General features: G+C 34.5%; 1 protein-coding gene across 1 annotated transcript in view; it reads left to right on the top strand.

Moving 5' to 3' along the window:
• cracr2aa (calcium release activated channel regulator 2Aa) overlaps positions 1–13,426 on the top strand; it is a 36,781-nt gene extending 23,355 nt beyond the window's left edge. The window contains exons 10-18 of the mRNA XM_056479041.1: positions 45–90; positions 170–261; positions 1,392–1,743; positions 4,325–4,457; positions 7,088–7,169; positions 7,298–7,412; positions 8,906–9,007; positions 9,277–9,353; positions 11,208–13,426. Of these exons, the coding sequence (XP_056335016.1) occupies positions 45–90; positions 170–261; positions 1,392–1,743; positions 4,325–4,457; positions 7,088–7,169; positions 7,298–7,412; positions 8,906–9,007; positions 9,277–9,353; positions 11,208–11,292 (1,084 nt within the window). The 3' untranslated portion in view covers positions 11,293–13,426. The remainder of the gene's footprint in view (positions 1–44; positions 91–169; positions 262–1,391; positions 1,744–4,324; positions 4,458–7,087; positions 7,170–7,297; positions 7,413–8,905; positions 9,008–9,276; positions 9,354–11,207) is intronic.
• The last annotated feature ends 535 nt before the right edge of the window (positions 13,427–13,961 follow it).

The raw sequence follows: 13,961 nt of genomic DNA, 5'->3' as shown, positions 1-13,961 counted from the left end.
ATGTTTGTCTAGAATCTAAATGTATTCTGTTCAATTCCTCCTAGGGAAATGAACAAACACTTACGAGATGAAAAAGACATGTCCTATCAGGTAGGTAATAGATGTTATGCAAGACATTGTACGGATGTAGCATTTTGACAATTTCAAGTCATTGTTCGCTGTTTCTTAGAAACCGAAGACTTCTGCTGCGAAAATCTCCTGGACACAGAGGTCTGGATCAATTGCGATGAAGTACGCTGAGCGCAAGCAGTCATTTAAGAGGTAAAACTGAGCCAAAATGTCATCTGTACACTCAACTAGAGCTGCCCAAGTCTGGATTGAAATTGAGAATCTAGATTTAACAACAATAGAAAGAGATCCAGATTCTCCCATGATTCTGAATGCATAACTTAACAAATTAACAACAAAAGAACATTACTAGAGGAACAGTTGCTGCAGTCTTTTTTTAGATATTATTTTAAATAAATATAATATTATTATGCATTATTATATTTTGTATATTAATATTTGTTAAATCTTAGTGATAACTCAAAAACTTCATGTATTCTTACTGGATGAATCACCATTTATGAATAATCTATTGAACAAATTCTTCTTTGACAATGTAATAGCTAAAACTTTCATTTGAATTAATAAGTTGCTTTGATTTTGATTGATTTTTGTAAATGTCAGTGTTTATATCTCAACCATAAACTATTCCCAGTTTTGAATTTGAATGATTGTGATACTCAAATAATACAGTTTGAAAAGATTGAAGCTGTTTCATAAGTCATACAGTACATAACCATTGCTCTCTGTATCAAACTTCAATGTACAGCTGTGATCATCAAAGGTTTAGTAAACAAATGCAAATCAAAGTCATATAGAATTGAGAATGTGTGGGTGTTTGAATCCAGTTTGCTGTCTTTTAACAATTAAGCATGCAGCTCTACACTCCACATGAAACTATACAGTGACTTTCAACAAAGACTATTGTGAATACATCAAAAAGATTTAGTTTTCTTGTTATTTATAGTTTAGTTAATCAAAAAATATTGCAGGTGCAATTGTGGTGAATATATTTAAAGCGACAGTTCACCCAAGACTGAAAATTCAGTCATCATTTACTCTTCCTTTATTTGTGACAAACTTGTTTGGGTTTCTTTTTTCACTTAAAAACAAAATAAGCTATTTTGAAAAATGTTTGTAAATGTCAGTAACCAATGATTTCCATAGTATTTGTTTTTCCTACAATGGAAGTCATTGGTGGTTTCTAACATTTTTTCATAGTATCTTTTTTATGTGTGTGTGTTCAACAAAAGTAAGAAACTTAGAACGTTATGCCACTATTTGAGGATGACTAATTACGTTTTTGTTTGGAACCTTTAATTAATAACGTGTGTTTCCTCCAGTGATGAGGATGAAGACATTGTGCCCAATTCAAAGCGAAAGAATGTAATTGGGATAAATGGCCACAGTATGGACCTGGAGGACATAGTAGATGGACGACATCCCTCAAAAAACCAGCTCCGCAGGATCATCTCGATCGAGGAGGACCCTCTCCCGCAGCTCCTTCAGCAGGGATATCAGGCCCAGCTCAGGGAATGGAGTGAAGATGAGGAGCTGGAGGAGACCATTGACCTACAGATGAGTAATATTTACCCTACAACAAGCACTCCAACCTCCGCTTCACCTCCTCCAGCCGTTTCACACACACCCACCTCACCCAGAGGACAACCCGTAGGCAAAGAGACCGTCCAATCGGTGAGAATCTGCTGAAAATTACTTTGTGTTTACAGGTTTATGAAGAATCTTTAAATGCAGTGAAATCTTTCAGTTGCTTATAGAGTAGATTAGTACCCATCTCAGCTTTATCTATTTTTTATCGCAATTTTAGAAATGCCTTTAAGCAGGGCCTACAATTAAGACCGTAACCAGGAGACAAAAGCTATTAAAACTTATGTTTTCAAGTATATGAAATGGTGTTAATTCTATGAAATAGTCTAAATGACATTTTAATCAAGGCTGAATTTCTTTGTTGAATCTTTCAAAGAAAGGCTTTTATTGTTTAATGTTTTTCATTCATTAAATATTGTTTTTAAATATCCACTAGTCATAATGTTCATTTTTCATGTGTATTTTTTTCTATTTTTAACAATTTTACACATAGATTTACATAGTCACTCGCCACTTTTTTAGGTACACCTGTCCAACTGATTATTAACGCAAATTTCTAATCAGCCAATCACATGGCAGCAACTCAATGCATTTAGGCATGTAGACATGGTCAAGACGACCTGCTGCAGTTCAAACCGAGCATCAGAATGGGGAAGAAAGGTGATTTAAGTGACTTTGAATGTGGCATGGTTGTTGGTGCCAGACGGACTGAGTATTTCAGAAACTGCTGATCTACTGGCATTTTCATGCACAAGCATCTCTATGGTTTACAGAGAATGATCCTAAAAAGAGAAAATATCCAGTGAGCGGCAATTCTGTGGGCGCAAATGTCTTGTTGATGCCTGAGGTCAGAGGAGAATGGCCAGACTGGTTCGAGCTGATAAAATGGGATCAGTAACTCAAATAACCACTCGTTACAACCGAGGTATGCAGAAGAGCATCTCTGAATGCACAACACGTCCAACCTTGAGGTGGATGGGCTACAGCAGCAGAAGACCACACTGGGTGCCACTTCTGTCAGCTAAGAACAGGAAACTGAGGCTACAATTCACACAGGCTCATCAGAATTAGACAAGAGAAGATTGGAAAAACGTTGCCTTATGCCGCGACATTCGGATGGTAGGAATTTGGTGTCAACAACATGAAAGCATGGATCCATTCTGCCTTGTATCAATGGTTCAGGCTGGAGGTGGTGCTGTAGTGTTGTGGGGGATATCTTCTTGGCACACTTTGGGCCCATTAGTACCAATTAAGCATCGTGTCAACACCACAGCCTATCCTGAGTATTGTTGCTGACCATGTCCATACCTTTATGACTCACCTTCTGATGGCTACTTCCAGCAGGATAACCCATGTCATAAAGCGTGAATCATCTCAGACTGGGTTCTTAAACATGACAATGAGTTCCCTGTACTCAAATGGCCTCCACAGTCACCACGTCTCAATCCAATAGAGCACCTTTTGGATGTAATGGAACAGGATATTTGCATCAAGGATGTGCAACTGACAAATCGTCAGCAACTGTGAGATGCTATTGTGTCAATATGGACCAAAATCTCTGTGGAATATTTTCAGTACCTTGTTGAATCTATGCCACTGTAGATTAAGGCAGTTCTGAAGGCAAAAGGTGATCCAACCCGGTACTAGGAATGTGTACTCAATAAAGTGTCTGGTGATAGTATATTATACACACAATTTTACATTTTGCTCCCATTTAGTGGATGACAAGCATTCTTTTAGGTATTTAAATAACTTCTGTTTTATCCCTTACAAGATCCTTTGTCCAGAATTTGTCTGTGATATTTGAGCTCAAAATACCCATCAGATCATCTATTATACCGTTCTGAAAATGTCAATTTTGGGCGGACATACTGTTTCTGAGTAAAAAATACCACAGTAAGATTGAACCAGGAAATATTGTAGTTCTCAATTGTTGTGGAGTTTATTCAAGACTTTCTGCAAAGATGAATAAGGAACACTCAAATGCCATTACAATATTTGCCACACACAGACACTTGCGCACACACACATTTAACTTTGCACTGTTTTTGCATATCTACACGCACCAAATGTGACAGGATACAAGCATATTTACACTGCTGTATGGAGATCCATTATGCTACTGTACAAATTCATCAAATTAATTCCACAAACTGGGACCTGCTGTTGTGCGAAGCTTTCTCGTTTATAGCGTAAAGTTTATACTGACATGCAGCTGTGGTAATTCTAGTGGTTATGAATTACATGGCGATTTTTACTTTTCTTTATTGCAAATATGCACTTGTTTTAAAAACATTTTAAACTTGTAAAAGAGAGTTGGAACAGATCTTTTAATCCCAGTTCATGCGTTTTATGTATCTTGTGGACATGACAAATATTACTGTATTATATGTTAATATTGCATTAATACGCACCTATCAGTCAATTTGGTGGGTGGGATAACCACAGTGAGGTCGGCCTCAAAATGCTGGTATTTGGATACTGATTTACATTTAAAATATATATAGAAAAGGACTTGCTGTGTTTATACCACTATAATGTGGCTGTGTACACACTATACTACGCACATGCCTGTCCAAACAGCTTCCAAAGGTTGATTTTTGCATGATAGGTGTCCTTTTTAGCATTTGAGTCCTGATTTAATCAGTTTTTGTGTCTTTTTCTCCAGGAGGAAGGGGCCAGTTCAGGTCCAGATCGTCTCTTTAAGGTTGTTCTGGTTGGCAATTCTAGCGTTGGAAAAACATCTCTTCTCCGGCGCTTCTGTGATGACTGTTTTCACTCTGGTACATGTGCTACTGTAGGTCAGTGGTCTTCCATTTACACCATTACTATTATTTATTTAATTTAAATAGCCTCAGTATTATAGGTATAGTTCATTCAGAATAATAATTCTGTCATCACTGACTTCCTCATGTTGCTTTGGGTGTGAGTCCACAGCGTGTTTCATAAGTTGTCAGCATGATGTTGGATCTGGTAATTCGCCACATGCTGATGGCAGTAACACTTTTAAACAATATTTTCTGTCACACAACATTGAGGTTTTGCTGGCTCAGGATTTTAGTCTTTAACACATTCTGTACTTTTTTTTCAAATATAACACAAAGTACAAATGGCACAAAGAGCTACGTTTGTCATAGTTTGGTCATTGTATATAGTACGACCCTTTACATCAGTGATAAAAAATAACAATACTTCCTATTTTAGTTTTAACACTTTTTACATACTTTTAATAATTAATGTTTACACAGTGCCGGCCCGTAGGGTTGAGGGGCCCTACAGTAGGCGAGATAAAAAAGAATTGGGTGTAAAAACTGTGACAAGAGCGCAAAAAGCACCAAAAAATTTACATTTTTAATATTTAAGTGTATAAATTTGTATTAACTAACATATATTTAACCTATAATACATATGTAAAGATATTTACTCAGATTTAAACAAATAGGTTTGCAGGCCAGAAAACACTCATTTAAAAAATATTAAGTATATAAGTATGACATATATAAATAAAACATGAATCAAGTGCATTTTTTGTAAATGAATAACATACAAATATATGCATAAATAACTAGAAACGCAGGAGACATTTTAGCTTGTTTTAACACAGAGATTTACAAAAACAAAACTTTGCATTAGATGGGTGAATTAGTGGGATAGACAATTAATTGATTATTTAATGAAACATGCTGAATGTGACCTATTTTTTTTCTCTCATATCACACAGGTATTTCTGTGATCATGGGCATCGTTGTATTTATTAAAACAAGTCCTAATACTGCACTACTAAATAATGTATTTCGCATAGCAGAACATAGCTTTGTTTTTCTTCCTCTGCTTTTCTTTCTCTTCTTTTTGGCTCCAGAAAGATGCCATTTGGTTTGGATGCCATTTCATTTCGGATTAAAATTTGACTAAGATGAATTAAAAATAGCAACGACACTTGTGATGTTATATTACTTAAGACTTTAAGACACTTTTTTGGCTTTGCATCCAACGTGAGCAATTGGAGAGATATGTGGAATCTGTGTAGGAATACGTTACGTCATTCTAGTCCACCCAATAGCCGATCGCGGGTGGTGTTATGCAAAACAAAGTGTGGTGCTGCTGGGTAGGTTTCTAATATTTTCGGCTTATTCCCTTTATTAATCAGGGGTCACCACAGAGGATTGAACCGCCAACTTATCCAGCATATGTTTTACGCAGCGGATGCCCTTCCAGCTGCTACCCATCACTGGGAAATACCCATACACACTCATTCACACACATTATACAATCGGATCACTGTTGGTAAAAATGACTTCCTGTATCGTTCCCTATAACACCGAAGCTAAATTAATCTTAAGCTAGAATTAAATTGTTTAAATGTTGTAAAACAAGATTTAAATGTTTGATCACGCTTTATTTTAATGTACAATTCACACCATTGTCATTATGTCATTAACTAAGACATTGTCATTATGTCATTAACTAAGACTTTTGGCTCAATAAACTACTAATTAGCTGCTTATTATAGTTAGTAAGGTAGTGGTTGGGTTTGGGTATTGGGTTGAATTATGGATGTATAATAAGATCATACTTTATAAGTGATAATAAACAGTTCATATCTTAATAATATGCAAGTAATAAGCCAGTATTAAATGGTGTGAATTGTTACTTAAAGTGTTACCAAATGTTTTTACTGTCACTGTTGATAAATTTAACCAGTTCTTGCAGAATAAAACTGATAAAGTCTTAGAGACATCAAACTTGTAGTGCATTTATTGTGGGGAAACAAAAAACATTAAAAATATGCATGCATGATATCTAGTTAGTATTGACTAAATCTGCAAATCAATTGTGTTTGCCCTTTAGACAGTGCTTGTAGGTATAGAGCTTCTTGGAAGAAAGCATGACAACTCAGCCTTCAGAATTCTTTTACAGAGTATATACAGGAATCAGAGAGTGAAATTCAATACCTTTTAAAAGACTTTGCATACATTTTAAGACCTTAACTGGAAACTCAACTGGAAACACTGGCGAGATTTTAACTTGCAGTATATTTACTAAATATTAATGTAAGAAACTAATCCATAACTAAAACATCTATTAAATCTAGCTAATTCAGCAGGTTTGTGCCTACAGAACTGCGGAAATAATAGTGTTGCCTTGGTTACTGCAGTAAACAAAGCAGCATGATGTCAAATCTAGCAGGATTTCATTGATTTCACAATCTACACAGCATCCTGATATTCACAGATTTAATTCAGGCAAACTTTAGCATACATTCATATATTGCATAATCAAAAATGATATAAAATATAATATGCAAATAGCATTTAAGACTTTTTTAAAATACTTTTTAAGGGCCTTACATTTCTCTACATTGATTTATCAACTTTTAATACTTTTTAAGACCCCACGGGCACCCTGTTTTATTTGTGCGATGTGTGTGCAGGTATCGACTACAGCGTGAAGACTCTTTCAGTGGACAACAGCCAGATCGCCCTGCAAATGTGGGACACAGCAGGACAGGAGAGGCGAGTAGTAGTTTCATAATGAGATCGATTCAGAAATGTACTCATAATCACGGTGTTATCAGAAACCTAATTGTTCAGTTCCAAGTAGATAGTAGGTAACAGCTAAAAGATGTGGGTTTCATCGACAGGTATCGCAGCATCACCAAGCAGTTTTTCCGTAAGGCGGATGGCGTGGTTGTGGTTTATGACATCACTAATGAGCAGACTTTCACAGCAGTGAGGCAGTGGCTGGCCAGTGTGCAGGTGGGGGATTCACTTTTACTTCATTCATGAGTAAAAGACTTGACGTATATATAATGTAGACAAACATGTAAAGGAGTCTTATTAGTTGTTCTCAGTGTCCCAAGAATGTGCCTGTGAAGTTAAGCTCAACATACACCACAGATCATTGATTTACTGTACTATATGATTATAACTTCTCGATCGTAGTTTACAGTAGTTTATATTAGAGTTGATTAATTGTTAACCTTAGTAATGCAACACTACTAATAGTAAGTGATGTGGTTTTATTCTGTTTTCTATGATTCAGCAGTTACAAAGTCACTCTAAAGGATCTTGCTCTCTAGTTAGTATACTAACTTAACTAAGCCCAGTGTCGTCTACTTGGGAACAAATTTTATCTCAGGATAATTCTGACATATACTTTCTCTGAAGAAAACACAATAATACATTCAAGTCTTTGTTGTAGGTCAGAAAGGGTGTTTACTGATATAGAGAACAACTCACTTTGGAGTGACTTTCTAACTGACATTCTCACCCCTTTCGGTGTAAACCCATAGTTTATACCACATGCCTATTTTTGGTAAATAAGTATTTTAGATTATTTAATATACATTAAATTTCATTGGCATTCAGTGTGGACAGCAAAGTAAGAATTGTTCCTTTCTGTGCATATGACATATCCCTTTGAATCTTGAACTTGATTGAAATATTAATTAAATTATGGGTTAAATAAATATCCAGTTCACTGAAATGCTCTCTAGATATAAACATGCTTCTTTTGTTTAAAGGGTTAATTCATCCAAATGTTCTGTCATTGATTTCTCACCTTGTTATTTTAATCTCCTGATACTTTAGTTGATCGGAACACATGTTAAGATATTTCAGATGAAATTTGAGAGCTCCATGACCCTCAGTAGACAGCAGTGGTCATGAGATGTCCAAGAAAAGGAACCAAAAACATTCCATGTGACATCAGTGGTTCAACTGTAAACAAAGTTCGGTGAACAAATGTGTTCTTGAAGCTTTGTATGTTTACAATTGAACCACTAAAGTGACGTAGAATATTTTAACAAATGGATTTTGGATCCTTTTCTATACTTTGTCTCAGTACAGTTGTTGTCTATGGAGGATGAGAGACCTCTTGGAGTTCATCTAAAATATCTCATTTGTTTTCTGAATATCAACAACATAAGGGTAAGTAATTATGAGCATAATTTTCATTTTTGGCTGAACTAACCCTTCTAATACTACCTGCTACTGTTGATAGCACACTTTTCTGTATTTTCCACTATTTATTTTCATTAGTGGAACTAGTGTGTTTTTTGGCAGGCTTTGGTTTGAGCTGGCTAATGGCCTAAAAAAACTGGTGTTTGTTCCACACAATGGTCTTTTTTCAATAGGAAACAGGTTGTCACATGGCTTGTCAACAATACTGTGTAAAAGTCACAGAAATTAGTTGTTAATTCTGTTAAGCAAGGATGATTTATTATCATTATTTATTTTTTTTTTTCCAGGAAGGAGCAGGTGAGGGTATTCCCATCATGCTCCTGGGCAATAAGACAGATCTAGACAGCCAGAGAGTGATTCCGCTAGGATTGGGAGAGAAATTAGCCAAGGTGAGTGAATCTGGGGCCTCAACATAAAATATTTAAGGTATGGTGCTCTTAAAAAGAGCAAGTAAAAGAACAAACACTGAGCCAAACAAGTATTGTGAGGAAGTTCAGGCTTTTTGTTTGTCTTTTTTTAGTTTGTATGAAGTCATTTCCTGTCAGTTACTAGTTAGCTAGAATTTTATGCGTCAACAGACCTTAAGATCCACACCGAAAGACAACAGATTAATCCTTTATTCTAAACATATATTTAGCATTTTTATGTACTCTTTCAGGACTTTCAGTTGATGTTCTATGAGTGCAGTGCTTTTTCAAACCACAATGTGACAGACTCCATGATTCACATGGCAAGGTAAGAGATTATTAGCAAATATTATTGGAAATAATTTCAAATAAATTATTACTCCAGTCATGATTTCTTTTATTACTATTATTCGTTCATTAATTTTCTTTTCGGCTCAGTCCCTTTATTAATCTGGGGTCGCCACAGCGGAATGAAACGCCAACTTATCTAGCATTTGTTTTACGCAGCGGATGCCCTTCCAGCTGCAACCCATCACCGGGGAACTTTATTACTATTACCAATAATAATAATAATAATAATAATAATAATAATAATAACAATAATAATAACAATACTACTACTACTACTACTACTAATAATAATAATAATAATAATTTTAGAGTGGTTTCTGAAGGATCATGTGACCCTGAAGACTGAAGTAATGAAGCTGAAAATTTATATTTAAAATCACTGGAATAAATTATTAAATTAAATTATAAACTACATTTGAACAGTGCAATCACGTTTCACAATTTTTCAATTTGTACTGTAATTTTGATTAAATAAATGCAGCCTTGGTGAGCAGGACAAACTTATTTTAAAACATTTAAAAATCCTACTGACCCCAAACATTTGACCGGTAGTGTATATATATATATGTGTGTGTGTGTGTGTGTGTGTGTGTGTGTGTGTGTGTGTGTGTGTGTGTGTGTGTGTGTGTGTGTGTGTGTGTTTTCTTAATCAAATATGTATTTCAAACAGTTTATGGCTGTGTAATAGAAATTATACAAGGCAGAATTTCTGTCCCAAAATTCAGGATGTTAGGACAAAAATGCCCAATGAAGTTTGTCTCATATTTTGTATCAGATGAAATATAGTTATAGCAATTTCAATGAGTTCAACATCAAACAAATGCTGTTTCTGTCATAAATTTAGATTTTTAGACATTTCAGTAAATTTGAAGTTAATATTCTATTTTAGACACATTTCTTTCACAATTTTGTTAACAAAACATATTACCCATACGCTGACAAAAGAACAGGAGCTGCAACAAAGTCACAAAACAAATTTAGGTGAACCAAAGTTTCAGTGGTTCATTTCTCTAAAGAGCTGATTACTTCATTACTGAGTGAATCAACCATTTGAATGAATCAAATGATTCAATTACTTACTCATTAGATATTTAAAGTCACCTATTGGCAGTTTAAGTACCTTATTTAGAGGAATATTTCATATAGTTTCTCATTTTGATGATGATGATAATAATAGTACTAATAATAATAATAAAAATAATAATAATTATTGTTATTATTATTATTATTATTATTATTATTATTATTATTTCAAAATGAAAATTGTCAAAATTCACTCACTTTAGATAAATGTTTTGAGGCTGCAAAAAAATAGTCTGTAAATTTATCTAAATATTATTTTAAAAACTTAAAGGCTTGCCTAAAAAATCTGTAAAAAAAAATTGTTACATCAAAATACTTGGTTCTAAAGCTGCTTTTGTAAAGGTATGCTTCTAACTTTTAAACAATAATGACTTTACTGTACTGTATTGAATTACTGTACATGATCAACCTACAGTATAGGCATGAAAAATACTTGTCAACCATACAGGCATTGATACATGTGAATGAAGATTGTTGACATCATTGTCATCTGAATACAGAACTTTTCAAAATAGCAATTCCAGAACTGTTGTTAGTACCCTAAAATGACTCATTCTAAAGCTGAAATGAAACTATTGAGTATTGATTTGAAATATTTCATTTAGTTACTATTTAAAAAACATTATCATAGGCTAATACATTTAAATGTCAGTTTCAAGCTGTTCTAAAGATTATTCCCAAAGGGACTCATGTTGCTGTATTGTATTTTGCAATGTTCCTTAAAAGCCATTTATTTCCTCTCTGTCAGAATTCTGAAAGAGCAAGAGGACAGAGAAAAAGAGAAAACCGTGTCACTAGCAGACAGTCCCTCTAAGAAGAAGTCCTGCTGCTAGTACACATCCATCCAGAAACACCTGCAGGTCCTTCAAACCCATGCATTTTTATACGGTTGGGTGGTTTTTCTTCTTTTTGGTCCTGTTTTCTTTTGTAAGTGGTCTTCTTTTATAAACCAGTACCTCTTTAAAGTGTGAAATGATTAATTTTATGATAACATTTAGCGTAAGAAGTGCACTATAGTCTTGTACATATACTACAATCCGTCCGATGTTTCCTAATAAGGTTATTTAAATCACCCGTACACTATTGATCTAAACAAATCTGTATTTTCGTATCAACAGTTGATGTAATTTATCTTTTTAAATATGAACGTCTTGGGAGAAATCTTTTAAACGAGCCAAATAAGCTCCTACACTCTAGTTTGTTTACAGCGCAATTGTTTTGCACAAGTGTATTATTTATTACTTGCGTGATGAATTCAAGACCATCAATTATTTCTTTAATATTATAAGCAGACACTGAGGAATGGCTCCATTTGCGATCATCAGCAGGAATATTTTTAATAGGCGGCCTTCAGATGTTTTGCATGAGGATTTGGTTTTAACAGTATTGTTCACTTTGCGACTAATTCATCAAACCAGAACACTTTTTGATTGTATTTTATGTATCGTGCTAATATGGTAATATGTATATTTGTAGTCTGTATTTGCAATTTAATGCAATCAGTGTTAAATTAGTGTCGGATAGTAATGTTCACATACAGTTGGGCTTGAAAGTTTCCATACTCCTTGCAGAATCTGTTCAATTGTTACTTTATATTTAGTACTGTCCCAAGTATAGAAGATTTACATACAGGATAGTTCACAAGACAAAAACAACCCCCTGCAAAAGTTTACAAACAGTACCCTTGGTTTTTAATACTGTGTGTGCGTGTGTGTTGTCTGCTTTGTGATGGTTGCTCATCAGTCTTTTGTTTGTATAGAGTAATAGTTAAAAAAATCCTCCATCTCCTGCAGATTCTTTAGTTTTCCAGCCTCTTCTGCAGATTTGAACCCTTTCCAGCAGTGGCTGTATGGTTGTGAGATCTGTCTTTTTATTCTGAGGATGACTGAGGGACTCAAACTCAACTATTAAAATAGGTTTAAACCCTCGCCGATGCTCCAGAAGGAAACACAATGTTATAAAAAAATAAATAAAACATGATGAAGATGTCAAAATGTTCTTATTTTGTTGAACTATCATTGTTTTCCATTTATTACTGCCTTTCGGAAATAACAGAAAATACTTGCATGCTTCACGCAAGACAAATTAAGAGCGATTTACCTTGATATTCAGATTCTAACGGTTTTCAGCCCTCAGATCTTAATGCGTTGTGTTTCTTTCTGGAGCATCGGTAAAGGTTTAAACCTTTCTTAATAGAGTAAGAGTCCCAAAATCATCCCCAGAGTGAACAGATGAATCTTACAATCATGTAGTCAATGCTGGAATAGGTTTAAATCTGCAGAAGATGCTGGAGAACTGAAGAATCTGCTGGCCATGGAGCAGTTTTTTTGTCAAATAACTGTTGAGAACAAGTGAAAAACTGTCACAAAGCAGAAAAACACACGCAGTATTAAAAAACAAGGGTATGCAAAGTTTTGCACGGGGTTATTTTACTAATATCAGGCAAGTGTTTGTCTTGTGAACTAACGGTATGGAAACATCTTGTATTGAAATATCCTACTCATGACAGTACTATGATAAATAAGAAATAACATGCATTCTGTGTGATTTCTCTTATTTTTAAACAATTCTTTACATTTTAACAGATTCTGCAAGGAGTTTCTAGCACCACTGAACTATATTAATAATATAATTTCTCCCCGCGTCTTATAGAGCTGCATTTATGATCCACCAGACAGTGGATTTATGCACATTAGAGATAAACAATAAGCCTCATGCTGTGTTTCATGAAGGAACTCAGCCAATCTCATCTGTAATTGTAGTTTTTATGTTTGATTCATGCATAATTTATGGTTCGTTTCTCAATCGACAATACTGTATGACCACTGAGGGCAGAATGACACTAGGTTTCATTACTGTGTGGATATTTTTAGATTTCACACTCTTGTAGTCTTAAATGTTAATACTTTAAATGTTTATGCTTTATTATGTACTTGTGTAATGTGTAAATAATGAATAGAAATGTATTTTGAGTCAAATGTTGAAATAAAGTATATTATGTTTGCATTATTTTCGGTTTACGCTTTTGAAGAAATGGCAAGAAGAGGCATATGTTAAAAAATGTATATTATCCATACTCTTTACCTCTCTTTTCCAAAACACTTCTTCATTAATACATGTAAAATCATTTATATATTAATCATATGCACTATATGTGTGTATTTGTCATTTGTTATAATTTGTTATAATTTGTTAATAATTTTGACTTATTTCACAATTCTAACAACATTTTTCAGAAGGATATTGCAGTAAGAACTGTCTTGATTTCTGCTGTGACATTTGGATGGTGGGGTCAGAATTTGGCATCAATTACATAAAAGTATGATTCCATCTTGCTTTGTATCAGTGGTTCAGGCTGCTGGTGGTGTAATGGTGTGGGGGGTATTTTCTTGGCACACTTTTGGCCCATTGGTACCAATTGAGCATCGTGTCAATGCCACAGCACTTGAGTATTGTTGCTGACCATGTCCATCCCTTTATAACCACAGTGTGCCAATCTTCT

This window comes from Danio aesculapii, chromosome 18 (genome assembly GCF_903798145.1).
Source record: "Danio aesculapii chromosome 18, fDanAes4.1, whole genome shotgun sequence".
Taxonomy (NCBI): domain Eukaryota; kingdom Metazoa; phylum Chordata; class Actinopteri; order Cypriniformes; family Danionidae; genus Danio; species Danio aesculapii.
The sequence above is the reverse complement of the archived record's forward strand: the minus strand, read 5'-3'. Positions and strand labels throughout refer to the sequence as shown.